Genomic DNA, 14,479 nt, shown 5'->3' with positions numbered 1-14,479 from the left:
CAGATGCAGAGGTTTGCCCCCCTCCCACCCTTTTTAGCCTGAAACGTCTCAACAGTCTGAGCGTTGGGGGCTGGTATTTAGGGAGTCTGTTCTCGTCACCAGGCTGGGTTTCCATACTGGCAGAAGCAGTCAAGTCTCAGCACGTCATGGAGGCCTCCCATGCCGCCAGAACGCTGGCTAACCTAGACCGAGAGACTGTGCCAGACAAGTACCAGGACGGCGTGTACCTGCTGCACCCGCTGTACCGCACCAGGTGAGAAGGCCGGCGCCGCCGCCCCGGGCATGTGGGGCCTGGAGGGCTTAGCATGCTAACTGCCTTCTGCACGATTTAGACCGGTGAAATCCTGTACAAATACGTCAGATACCTCATTTACCCAAACAGTCTACAGTCACCAAAGAATGGGAACCAGCTAAGTTACCAGGGTTATTTTCTGTTAAGGATAGACTGCATTCACCTTTTATAACGTGTCTCACATAAACTTTGTGATGCCTATTTCGTCTTTATTACATTACACTTTTTCATGTAGATGTAAGTTATTGACTGATGAGGGTTGTAGAAGCTGATCTGGATGAAAAGGGACTAGGACATTATTACATGCAGGCACCAAGTGAGCCTGGGCCTAGAGCTCAAGGGACTGGAGAGAGCTTAGGTGAGTGTCAAGGCCTGTGCCTGACAAGATGGGCTGTATATTATATGCAGGCACCAAGTGAGCCTGGGCCTGGAACTCAAGGGACTGGAAAAAGCTTAGGCGAGTGTAAAGGCCTGTGCCTGACAAATGGGCTGTATATCACATGCAGGCACCAAGTGAGCCTGGGCCTAGAGCTCAAGGGACTGGAGAGAGCTTAGGCGAGTGTCAAGGCCTGTGCCTGACAAGATGGGCTGTAATGATACATTTGGCTCATACTCCTTCCTCAGGTTATTTCTGGCCACTATTTCCAGCTGTATCATTGCTAAGACGATAAATATAAAAAGGACCACAACAAAAAAATTACACATATTTTGGATTTTTGTCAGGCACTTTAAAAATAATACCTCAGAAAATAGCAAGAACTTTTCAGCTTGAAAAATAGATGGCCTGGTTAATTCTCATTTGTAAACAATGGGATATGATAATGTATTTTATATGTGTGGCATGATTGTGTGTGCATTATAAATAGCTTGCAAGTAATATGCTATTGTAATTTTTACAATGTCATATACAGAGAGAGAATAAAGTTATTTTAAAATCTCATTTGCTCTGTTTCTGATAAACATCACTTTCCTTGATAAAAAGAATCTCTTTCATGCACAGAGTTTGAAACTACATTAACATATTATTTAATGTCTTAAATATTTTTATTGACTTGTGTAATATTCTCATGGAATTCTCTGGAGGGTAATCTATGGCATGTCCCTTCATTGATCTCTAAGTACATTACAGTTGATGTTGGTTGGTCTGCCTGGCCGGCTGTGTCTTCATCCTTATGGAGACAGCACTGAGCACATGCCATGTCTTTGCCAAAACCCTTTTAGGGTTCCTTAGCCAACCTGTGCTTATAAAGCTGGTCTTAATGAAGCTGATTTGGTGTCATACAAACCTGCTAAGCAGCATCCAGAGAGTGCTGTGTAGATTCCTATCAAAGTGATAACGTGTTTTTTTCTGCTTCTTTCCAAAACTCTCTCCCGCCTATTAGTCAGCCCATCAAAGCAGATGTCCTTTTTATTCACGGCCTTATGGGAGCAGCATTCAAAACATGGCGCCAGCAGGACAATGATCAGGATTTAACTGAAAAGGTCTCAGAAGATGAAACCAAGTATACAACGTGTTGGCCCAAGGTAAGGAAGCGGCTGCCTCCAGCGGGCCACCCGTATCCTGACACATGGCTGTGCCACCAGCCTTTGGGTCCTCATTGTGACTTGCTTGTTTTTCTCCTTCTACTGGGATTTTTTTCCACGCAGTTTTTCTTTCCCTTAGAGACACCTACAGTACGTTACATGAACAGCTGGGCTTGTCACTCTGCTGTATAATGTTGGGTACATGGTATGACACAAAGTGTATTAAGTGAAAAAAAACAGGAGTGAGGGCCAGTAATAGTTCACTCGCACTGAAAATATAATTCAGTAAATAATATATTAATGACAGTTGACTAGTTCTGTGATTTAAAAAATTATAATAGAAAGACTTTGAAGAAGTAATTCTGCTTTGGATTTCTTTGACATTATTTCTCCTAAAGAGCCTAAATGCTGGGATGAATTTAGTGAATAAAATTTATCTAAAGCTCAGTGAAAACTGATGCTGTAAATAGGTATAGTTTCTGGGGCTTTGTCCCACTGCTGCTTATTCACCTTCACGAGGCTTATCAGCAGAAAGAATAGTTGGTGCCCTCTCTCTGGTGACACTGGAACGTGGAGAGGACGATAAACCTTGGGTTCACGGAGACAGAACCGTGACTCTAATCAGTGTCTCTGAGTTCTCAGATCAGATCTCTAACCTCCGTCACTCTGTTCTGTCTGTCCTGAGATCATAGCTTTCTATTAAATGCTTTCAAAAAGCCAATTTGATCTAGATTCCAAAAACAGGCCCTGCTTTTGTCAATAGCAGACTAAAATTGAGCGTACTCTTAACACCTGCATAGACCTTATGCTGTAAATACTGATATCACCTTGTGAGCAGGGACATAAAGATAAAATGCTGCAATTATTTTTCTGATCACCTTTACACTTGACTCCAATGCAATCTTTTACTAGCTGCCAATATTACAAGGGTCCTTTAGTTACGAATTTCAGTTGCTAAGAGGTAAGTGGGATAGTGGAAATTAATATTTTTCCTTTTGTACTTTTTATTTTACATAGTCGTGGTTAGCAAGAGACTGTCCTGCTCTCCGAATAATATCTGTGGAGTATGACACCAGCCTCAGTGACTGGAGAGCCAGGTGCCCTACAGAAAGGTAACGGAGGGGAAGGGGCTGGGCCACAGGTGGCCCAGAGGGAGGGGAGTTTTGTCTTTGATGTCACAGCCAGGATTTTCTTTTTAACCTTTTCCCTCTTCCTTCTAGAGAGAGTTAGCTGTAAGTAATGAAACTACCAAAGGCTTAGAGTATTACTGTTGGGTTCCTAACATGGTTCACTTAAAACTCTTCTCATAATAAGGACCACTCTTGAGAGTCCCTTGGACAGCAAGGAGATCCAACCAGTCCATCCTAAAGGAAATCAGTCCTGAATATTCACTGGTAGGACTGATGCTGAAGCTGAAACTCCAATACTTTGGCCACCTGATGCAAAGAACTGACTCAATGGAAAAGACTCTGATGCTGGGAAAGATTGAAGGTGGGAGGAGAAGGGGATGACAGAGGATGAGATGGTTAGATGGCATCACCGACTCAGTGAGCATGAGTTTGAGTAGGCTCCGGGAGTTGGTGATGGACAGGGAGGCCTGGCGTGCTGCAGTTCATGGGGTCGCAAAGAGTCGGACACGACTGAGCGACTGAACTGAACTGAGTAAGGACCACGGATTCGGAGCACAGTCTCCTTAACTCCTGGAAGTAAACACGAGGCTTTTGGCTTTTGTGCTCCCGAGCACACCACCTGAAGGCAGCCGAGAGAGGTTGCGCCGTGTGGGCTCCTTCTGTCACTTGCGTGTCATACGTCCAATTGTAGGTACAGGAGACAGCGTGTGACTTACGGGCATCAGGAGCCAGACTGTAGCCAGTTCTGCCTGTGACTCACCAGCCCCTTTAGGTCATTTCACTGGTCTGGGAAGTTTGATCTGCCAATGGAGGGGGTTGGTCTGACCAGTGTTCTCAAACTGTTATCTCTGAATGATCCCCACCCAGGTGCTGGAGGAATGGTGCCTAGGGGTCAGTGGGCAAATCCACAGGTCTCCCTCCCCACTTAATTGGACGAGTGCTCGTACACCTTTACTTAAAGAAAGGATTCTCCAGCTACTACTAGACCAGACACCTTTAAATTTGCCTTCTAGTTTAAAAATATGTATTTGAATGCTTCGATTCTGATGAGCTTTGTGCTATTTCTAAGGAATATAACCAAAATGATGGAAGCTTAGTGTTTGTAACATAAATCCAAGTACAACTAAACAGCAATGAGAGCTGACTCCACAGGTGAACTTGCAAAGGACTGCGTGGTCTCCAGTGAGGCCACATACCGAGAGGGGGATGCACAGTCTAAGTGGGGTGGGGGGGCAGTTTGACCCGTGAAAATTGCCAGTTACTTGTTAGATGCCTAAACAGTGCCTGTTTAGTAAAGATTTCCATTTACACCAGTGTGACTAAGTTAGAAATGGGGAATAAGCAACTGCAGGGATCAACCCGAGAGAACGGAGGTAGTCCTGACTCCGCAACGTAGCCTGTAGAATTGGTACAGTGAACAAAGGATCTTGCTTTAAAAAGTGGACAGCAAAATTTGGGGGTGGGGGAGAGCGACAGCGTCCTGTCATGCCTGCTCTTCTCATTTTGTTCAGAAAGTCCATCGCATTCCGGAGCAACGAACTTCTGAGGAAGCTCAGAGCTGCTGGTGTTGGGGACAGGCCAGTGATATGGGTGTCACACAGCATGGGAGGTCAGTGTGTTTCATTGTTGCCAAGCCAGCACTGAGTTGTCAGCCATCGGGCTCAGCGGAGTTTCTGCAGCTATTTAATGGTGGCCCCTTTTCCCCTGAATTAATGTTTTTGGCGATAACTCAGAGGTTTAAAATGACTACTCTCCTTCCATACTATTTGTTTTTCTAGAAAGGGACGACTAGTAACAGATCATATAAAAAGAAAATGAGAAAATAAAAAGAAGCAAATGAGTTTGCCACTTAATGCTTTCATGAGGCATTAAGCGTGATAATGAGTAAATGTCAGAAGCTGTCCATGGCATGTATAAGCCTGACTTGTAAATATTGCTCAGCACGCAGGGCTGGTCCCAGGGACCCCCCTTTCTTCCCTGCTTCTCAACCATCGTTGAGAGTCCGTCGTTGCTCCGGTGCCCACAGCCCCAGCCCCCTCTGGCCTGCTTTCCCCTGGCCAGAGCCCGCGACGGCGGTGTGATTGCAGGGGTCGGCTCGTTGGCCCTCATGCTTGCTTGCTAACCACGTCTCCTGCTTCTCCCAACCCTCTCCCCCCATCCAGCTCTAAATTTTTACCATCCCCCTCACAGAGGGCCTTTGTGCAGCTCCTGGCCTAGTTTATCTGACGAAATCCTCAGGATTGCTGGCTCTGCGTCTGGCCTTCGGGCCGAAAGGCGGATGTTAACACTTTGTATCCTCAGAGCCCCACCGTTACCCTCCATGTTACCTTGGGTTTCCCTGTCAGCTCTAAGCCCAGGTTGGGGGACAGGAGAGAAGGTGCATTCCTAGGTGCATTCTCCCACAGCAGCTTTGTTTTCTCCACGATACGAGAGTCTGTGTGTTTTAATATTAGTACTGTCTTAGTGGAGTGGCGGTTAGTGGGCTACTGTGGGCTGGGGCAGGGGCCTGGCCGTGCACGTTCACCTCCTTGATGGGCACTCTACGTGCAACGCCTGACCCTCTTCTCTGGGAGAGGGCATCCTGTGAAGTGAGAGCTGCCTTACAAGTGAGTTTCTAGAATCTCGCCTGTGTGCAGCTTTGTGCTGCATGTTTTAGAGGCTTAGGAGCATGACCGCTGCTGCTGCTGCTGCTGCTGCTGCTGCTAAGTCGCTTCAGTCGTGTTCGACTCTGTGCGACCCCAGAGATGACAGCCCATTAAGTGTTAATATTTTAAGGCCTTGCTTGTTGGACTACAGAGAATAATTGTTTCAACTTTTTTAAAGAACGCATCTCTTTCTGTATTCTTGTTTGCCTTTTTTAAAAAAACAATGAAGCGAAGGAAACTAGCTTACACATTTTTTTTTCCTTCTCTATCACTAGGTCTTCTTGTCAAAAAGATGCTGTTGGAAGCCTCAAAGAAGCCAGAAATGAGTACTATTATAAACAATACCAGAGGAATAATTTTTTATAGTGTCCCTCATCATGGATCCCATCTGGCTGAATACTCTGTTAATATTCGCTATCTTCTCTTTCCCTCTTTGGAAGTCAAAGAACTCAGCAAAGGTAATTCTTTCTTTCAAAAGGAAATTGGCCTTGTATTAACACCAAATATATAGGAGAAGGAGAAGACAGTTTCTAACTTGACCCGTATTACCTCATTTTACTGTTTATATATTAGTTGTGTTTAGACTATCATGGAAAACTTTTAGCTTGGGGTTAATTTTTCTTTGATACCGTCCCTTTTTCTTCTTAGCATTATTTTCTCAGGTGGTGCTAGTGGTAAAGAACCCACTTGCCAATGCAGGAGACATAAGAACCGTGGGTTCGATCCCTGGGTCGGAGAGCTCCCCTAGAGAAGGAAATGACAACCCCCTCTGGTGCTCTTGCCTGGAGAATCCCACGGACAGAGGAGCCTGAAGGGCTGTTATCATTAGGGTCTCAAAGAGTCAGATACCACTAAAGCGTCTTAGCAAATTTTTTTTAGCACACATTATTTTCTCAAGAAATACAACAATTTTAATACTATCTTAAATATTTACAATTTTAAAAGATACATAATGTTCTGCTTTAAGTATTATTCCAAATTACCAATGAACTGTTTTTTCCTACAGGCTTGGAAAATCAACTATTAAAATATACATGAGCTTTAAAGATATTCACCATATTAACTATAAGGCACTATATTTATTTTGGGTTAATGAGCATCTTCTTTCTCTCTGGAACACCTGCTATGAGAATTTTGGGACCCCTGGCCTGAGCCTTAATATGCCATTGTCCTTTTGCTCAGATGTTCTTTTTTCTGCTTTATGGAGAGTTATTGGACTTTACCTTGAAACCTTCTGGTGAATTTTATTTTTTTTGCAGTCATATTTTATTTTCCAGCAGCTTTTTCTTCTGTGATCCATTTTCTTTTGAAATCATCCTAAAGATACCAGAGGTTTTGTTTTAACTGTCTCGTGTGCTCAGGTTTTCTGTCTGCTCACCGGGTCTCTCTCCGGTGGCAGGCTTTCCTCTGAGACCTGGCGCCTCTTGGTTGCCCTTTCATATCCGAGGATGGGGGACAGGTGCTCTGTGATTACACACAGGCTCTGCTGGTGAGAGGTGTTTCAGGATGAACGCGGGCGTGTCAGCCAGCACACTGCGGGGCCCTCTGTCCTACACACCACACTGCCCTGGGCTCTACTTCCTGTCAGCCGGTAACATGAGAAACTTCTGCCGTTGCTACCGGCTCCTCAGTTCTTGGTTGGTTTTAGCCCTTTACTCTCATCTTCTTGGCTTCTTAGGAAGTGAAGAAACTAAGCCACTATCTTGAATCAGAACCCCAATTTCCTCCCCAGATTCGCAAGGTTGCTGCATTTTATTATGAACTAGATACACAGGACTTGTCACGTTCTCGTTCTCTATAATTCTACAGATTCTCCCGCCCTTAAAACACTACAGGATGACTTTCTGGAGTTTGCAAAAGACAAAAACTTCCAGGTGCTGAGTTTTGTGGAAACACTACCGACCTACATTGGTAGCATGATTAAACTCCACGTGGTGCCCCTGGAATCGGCAGGTATTCACTCTTTTGAAATTTGTTTGACCTTAGATTCCTGGTAGGTGGTCATTATAAACGTCAGCTTTTAGGTTCAGTTTCTCAGTTTTTAGAAGACAGCTTTATGAAGATTTAGATTCTGTTACTCTGTTAAGCCACAGATTAAAATTTCTTGGCAAACATTTAACCTTGGCATTTCCTGCCCCCTTTTGATTTGACTGATTAGACGGCACAGGTTAACTGGCTAATGCTGTGTTACCTTCCACACTGAAAGCTGCTGCCTTCCGGTAAGAATCCAGAACTTTTCTATCAGCCCGATTAAAAGGAGTATTTCATTTAACAGACTGAGAGCCACCTTCAGGAACCATCAAATCTACTAAAGGCGAGGATGCTTAGTAAATAAATGGACGGTACACGGGGAATATTCAAGCAACAAAGATTTGGAAGGAAAACAACTAGTGTGAAGTCTCTTCCTGCTTCTGGGATGAGGGGCTTGGCCAGTACCCACTCCTGCAGCCCATGTAGGCTCCTTGAGGGCAGGACTCAAATCTCCGCTCTCCTTGCAGCCTCCTTTGTTCCTCTGTGCATAGTAAACAGCGTGGACACTCCACTCTCTGAAATGCTTTCCCCTCATCCGGCTAACTCTTGAGTTTGCTCATCAGACTCTTTTCTGATCACCTCAGAGGCTGAGTCAGGTGCTGTCCTGGTGGCACTGGGGGCTCCGGGCAGCCAGGTGTGGAGTGTATCCGGAACGCCTGCCGATGGGCCTTCTCTCCTGCTGCATTAGTTATTATCTAAGTAAAATGAAAAAGGCTTGATACCCTGTAGTGGAACCTGAAGAGACTTTGCCTTAAAGTAATATGCCATGAGGTGAAGGGAAGAACCTGAAGAGTTCAAAGAACAGTGGCTTTTTTTTGTCTTTTATGATGACTTTGGAAGCTTAAAGCAGAATTAGTATGGTGGACCAGCTGCTGGCAGTGACATAGCCTTGCTGTGATTCTGTCTACCTCTTCTTCTGTGTCACTAGCTGGCCTGTCTTCCTTCATAACCTCCACCTCACTTGCTCACCAGGCTGGCCTCACTAGTACCTCCTGGCATGCCCAGGAGGTGGACTTGGCTAGGTTAAAACATGAAAACCTCACCCAGGTCTCCCAAGCACCATGTCATCTCCTTCCCTGGTAGAGTGAGCATGGAAGGTCTGGATATAGAAAGGATTCTGTGTGAGATGTTCCCATTCTTTTCGTCAGGGCAAGGGAGCTCACTATTGAGTTTCTCATAGTAACTCCAGGAAAAGAAGTGGTTCATAGAAGTGTGGGAGAACGTAGGAATAGCCTGCAGTGCATAAAGGCTTTGAAGATGACAGTGCTCAGGCACAGCTCACTGTTAGATCAGGAAGCAGGCAATGCACACAGATGCAGTATTTATGAGAAAAGCATAGAAGTATAATGGCATGAGACTCCGCCCTGTCATGGTTAGGTACATACAGTTTAGCTAGAGTCAACTGTAATTTCCTTTATCTTTTAGAGATCTATCACAACCAACTTGACATTTACATCTACCCATCTGGTCTCTTTCCCTGTCGACAGGGGCAGCTTATATTTTTACCTAGACTTCATTGACATTTCTGTTTTCTTTAGATTTAGGCCTTGGAGATCTAATTCCTGTGGACGTTAACCATCTGAACATTTGTAAGCCAAAGACAAAGGATGCTTTTTTGTACCAGCGTACCTTACAATTCATCCGTGATGCTTTAGCGAAAGACCTGGAAAACTGACAGCCGTCTTCTTCCTTTTTCATACATGAACACAGTGTAAGAAACGTGCTGTTCTTTTTTTTAAGCTCTACGCAATCATGCAGACATAGTCATTGTGGCATCCAGGTGGCTTGGAGTACGTCGCAGGCAACAGACTACTGTTCTGTAAAACACAAAGATACAAGTGGCAATCAAGATTGGAGGGAGGGCTAGACTGGACTGTTTTGAGTTAAAAAAAAACAAAACAAAAAACTTCCTGTGTGCCAGTTTATTTTGTGTAGCGTTGTCCCTGGTGATAGGGAGCAAGCTGCTATGGCTGCAGAGCATGTGACCTGTGACTTTTGCCATCTGTGGCCGTCCCTGGCTCATGCCGGGAGCAGCGCGGATGGCTTCTGCAGGGAGAGCCATCACCAGTTTACCATAGCAACGCCTCTCGGAGGGAGCCTGAAGTGCAGAGAGAAGGAACTAGAACCTTCAAGACTCTGTTGTTTTGGGTCTGGATTCCCATGTGCTATAAATTTTTAAAACTTTGTCAGTGTAAACCTTTGTCTAGCGTGTTGGCTTTGTTTTACCTCTTGTCATCCATGGGTCAGTTCCTGGTAAGTTTTTATTTTCATATTGCTGAGAACAAGTATTTTTCAAAGAGTTCTACCCTATAATAATTCCTTCCAGACTGTAGCTCCCTATACTCTTAATTTTTCTCAGATAAGAAGAATAAATACATTGTTGATCAGAGTGTGAAATAAAACTATTATAAGCCAATACATGTATTAGCAATAGTTAGTATCAAGATTCTCATATTCATTTTAGCAAAATAAAGTATACCTTTCCTTCTTGCTCATTTGGAAGTGGTATTGTCTCTAGCATGTGAGAAATAGGAAATAATAATATTGATAGACTTTTTGAAAAATAATTGAAAAATACTTATTGAAAAATAATTCACATACCATAAAATTCACTGTTTTAAATGTACAGCTCATGGATTTTTGGAGTAGTTACAGTTGTGCTATAGCTACTGTGCTATATGACCACTATATAACTGCAGAACATTTTATCATCCCCCCAAATCACCCTGTACTCACCGGCAACCACTCTTCCTCTGCTCTGCCCCCAACCCCTGATAAACACGCATCTTTTGGTCTCTATGGATTTGTCTATTATGGACATTTCATATAAATGGAATCTTACAGTGGAATGGAATGGAATCTTATGTGGCCATCTGTCTAGCTTCTTTCTTTCAACATTTACTTGTTTTAGTTGTGGTACGTAGCATCTTCAGTTGAGACGTGGGATCTAGTTCCCTGACTAGGGATCAAACCTGGCCCCCTGCAACGGGAGCACAGTGTCTCAGCCACTGGACTACTGTGGGAGTCCCTAGCTTCTTTCCCTGAGCATAATGTTTCCAAGTCTCATCCATGAGATAACATGCATATATGTAGTACTTCGTTGTTATTATGTGGCAAATAATATTCCATTGCATGGATGTACCACATTTGTTTACCCATTCATTAGCTGATGGACATTTAGGTCCTTTCCATGTTGGGGCTATTATGAATAATGCTGCTGTGAACATTCATGTACAAGTGTTTTTGTGGAGATGTTTTACATTCTCTTGGGTATATACTTGGAGTGGAATTGCTAAGTTATGTTAAGCTTATGTTTACCATTTTGAAAATGATGGCCATTTGTAGAATGGGATAGTCAAAAGCTAAAACAAGTACAGCATCTGAAGGTAGACAGGGGTCATCCATAAACTCTTAACAACATCTAATTGTTCAATTATGCAAGGACCTAACAAGTGACTTATCTTATTATCCTGCTACAGAGAACGTGCTGGTTAGCTGTCAGCAGTAAGCTAATGGGATCACAGGGTAGAGGCGTAGGTATGTTTGGTTCATTTTTTTTTTTTCTGTTTTCCATGAACCATGGCAGATAAACCATGGTTGGAACATCTGTTCATTAACGTGGAGTAATAGAATGAAACTCCACTTCATAAAATCTCGATATAGCTATTATAGCTGTGCTTTAAAAATAAGGTCTAGGAGAGAGATCCAGTGTACTTCTGAATTACTATAGTTACTCAGGCAAGCCACCATTTCTGTTTATTCTTTTTATGAAGTGGATATGATATGCACAGATTTACTTCAGTCTTGTGAGATTTAAGTCAATAATATTTTTAAAATAATCATCACCTGAAAAACTTTGAAGAACACAACGTATGAAAACATTACGCGTTTGAAACAGTTTTAAACTTAGACCATCAATAAAATGGTTCTAGCTCAGTCAGCCTTGTTTAAATGCCCTCTCTGGGAGAGGATTTCAGGCGAAGTTTCGACTACCTTTCCCCTCATGTGAAAAGTCGCTTTAAATGACTCACCCAGGAGGAAATAAACAATATAGGCGTGTTAGCAGACTCCTGAAAGCACACTGTAAACAATTCAGATGATGATGGATAGCTAGTTCTTCTCATCTGTAGCCCCATCACTTCCTTCTGGTTTCACTGTCAACCCTAAAAGTCGAGGGCACCGAGTCCCCCTGTGCTCCAGCATGTAAATGTCACCACAGAAAGAGACTGTTCATCGAGCATCAGGATACCTTTCTCGACGTTGGCTTGGCCATTCAGCCAAGGCTACACCAACAGCCGGAATATAGTGGAGGACGTGGCCCTCGGCTCAGTGGGCACGCCCGTGGTATTGGGTGCTGGCAGACTTCCTGTTGAGAAAGGCGATACAGTAATACAGTAATGTGTCTCTTGAAACTTGGTTCATAATTTATGATGCCCCTCAAATTACTTCTAATTCCTAAAATTTGAGTTTTAGGCATACCCTCCTGAATTTTCACATCTTTGTAATATTTAATATGTTAATGTTTGGTTTGGTTTTTATTGACATTTGGTATAAAAATTATGTCCATGAAAAAAATTTAAGCATGTTCAATAAATTAACTTTTAATTAAAAAATTAACACTTTGAAAGCTCCTAAGAATTTCAGTGTTTACTCTCCATCGAGTCCATCTCTCCTGTTTCAGACAGTTCATTACTTTTCATTCAAGCAGGACCTTTTTCAATGGACTTCTCCTCCCCACACAGGATTACTATCAGATCTGTCCTCTCTCTTCCAAGGGTCCCAGAATCCTTTTCCATTTCTATTGCCCAGTCTCTGATTCTGATTTTCAGATTCGGCCTAATTGGTTCCTCATCCTGCTGATAAAATAGAACTGTAATTCAGTGAACCTGTTTTGAATACTTATGCACCAGGTGTTGCTTTATACAAGAATGTGTGCTCAGTTGTGTCCGACTCTGACCTCATGGACTGTAGCCTGCCAGACTCCTCTGTCCATGAGATTTCTCAAGCAAGAATACTGGAGTAGGTAGCCATTACCTTCTCTAGGGGATCTTCCTGACCCAGGGATTGAACCTGCATCTCCTTTATTGGCAGGCATTTTCTTAACCACTAAGCCACTTGGGAAGCCCCTTATATAAGAATACAAGGTAGCTTTATTTAGCCATATTTTAAAGATAGGAAAACTCAGCATTAAAATAGTCATAAAACTGGCCCAAAGTCTCAAGAGCTAGTGAGAGCAAAGGTTAAGCCTAGGTTTTATTTTAAAACCTATGCACGTGCATTGCAGGGTTTTCATAGAACGTTTAAAAGATTAACTTTAAAAACTGACAAAACATCACAGTAGTGGGCAGTCTAGGACTTCCAAGCTGATCTTAGAATTTCTCTCCCTCAATAGCTTATTAAAAGGAGGGGGAGGAAAAAGGAGAAGTGGAAAATAATTCAGCAGCAACTAAAAAAATGAAAGGACTAAAAGCTGTCACTAACTTTGAAAAATGGTAGCTAGGAAAAAAATAAGTGATATTAGGGAAGAAGGTTGACCTCAAGATTAATACAGTCTTGAGAATTGTGGTAAGAGTTCTCTATTTTGCAGAAAAAAAGAGGAAGGCAGTCTTGAGCAAAGTTAAGGAATAAATCTTGAGGTTGGAAATATCTATAATTGGACATGTAAATGTGGGCGATGGGGCAGGCAGAATCAGCCAGGCTTTTTCTGAAGCCCTCATGGGACTGGTAAGTTCTAATACTTTGGCCACCTGATGCTGAGTCCACTTATTGGAAAAGACCCTGATGCTGGGAAAGATTGAAGGCAGGAGGAGAAGGGGACAACAGAGGATGAGATGGTTGGATGGCATCACCGACTCAATGGGCATGAGTTTGAGCAAGCTCCAGGAGATGGTGAAGGACAGGGAAGCCTGCCGAGCTGCAGTCCATGGAGTTGCAAAGAGTCAGACACGACTGAGCGACTGGATGACAACAACATGGGACAGAGGATAAGAGTCCAGGGGAAGTGAATCCCAAGATAGCCATTAACAAATCCTCAAAAGAAGTGGGAGAGGTCAGATCTTTAAACAAAGATAGTATAAAGCTCCCCAGGGGTGCTATGGGGGGAAACCCTTGCCCCTTCCCACACTCAGATAAAGGAAGAGGGGAGGAGCAGTAACATTAAGCAGGGATGAACAGGAAGCAGCTTCAGATAAGGTGGGAGTTTCAGGAGAGTTCACCCTCCATTTAGCAGGGCGAGTTTGTCTGGATGAAGTTTATTATACATAAGATGAAATGGCATGATACTTAACATAAGAAAGCAAACCAAGTTTTATATATACTGATGGCTGAAGATTCCATTATAAAAGGAAATGTAATCCTTGAAGAACACAAAGAATGATGAACAATGGAAAAAGAGATTGAGAAACAAATTGGAAGCCCAATCAAGACAATCACAGGATAAAGCAGAAACCACATTAAAGAACGGGAGAGACACGGATGAAAATCCTCTTAATAGAGGTTTTGCTTAACGGTTGCAGAACCACAATGAATGCAGAAGGAAAATTAGAAGATAACAGTTAAGTCACCATTCAGCTACAAGGTAATAGACACAGTCAACATAAACTCAGGGAATAGGGACCTAGATTTTTTTTTGGCAAGTTTGGTTATTGACCAAATCCTGGCATAAAAAAAAAAGAAAATACTGCACTTTAAGATGCAAACAAAAATCCAAAAACCAATAAAATGCCCTCATGTTAGAAAAGAGTGATGTTGGAAAGAAAGAATTGTGCTCAGTTGAATTGCCCTTGACATGGGTACCAAAGTAATGGACCAACATGCTCAAACCTGGAGCTCAGGGGATATTGTTAATCAGTTCTTCT

General features: G+C 43.0%; 1 protein-coding gene across 2 annotated transcripts in view; it reads left to right on the top strand.

The window, feature by feature from the left end:
* The window catches only part of SERAC1 (serine active site containing 1), a 55,061-nt gene extending 42,807 nt beyond the window's left edge, over window positions 1-12,254 (top strand). For both annotated transcript variants that reach the window (XM_018053413.1, XM_018053414.1), the window contains 7 exons: window positions 103-253; window positions 1,675-1,816; window positions 2,834-2,928; window positions 4,458-4,555; window positions 5,867-6,049; window positions 7,401-7,544; window positions 9,161-12,254. In XM_018053413.1, the coding sequence (XP_017908902.1) occupies window positions 103-253; window positions 1,675-1,816; window positions 2,834-2,928; window positions 4,458-4,555; window positions 5,867-6,049; window positions 7,401-7,544; window positions 9,161-9,297 (950 nt within the window). In that variant the 3' untranslated portion in view covers window positions 9,298-12,254. The remainder of the gene's footprint in view (window positions 1-102; window positions 254-1,674; window positions 1,817-2,833; window positions 2,929-4,457; window positions 4,556-5,866; window positions 6,050-7,400; window positions 7,545-9,160) is intronic.

Source organism: Capra hircus, chromosome 9, assembly GCF_001704415.2.
Source record: "Capra hircus breed San Clemente chromosome 9, ASM170441v1, whole genome shotgun sequence".
NCBI lineage: Eukaryota > Metazoa > Chordata > Mammalia > Artiodactyla > Bovidae > Capra > Capra hircus.
Note: the sequence above shows the minus strand (reverse complement) of the source record. Positions and strands in the feature narration are given on the sequence as shown.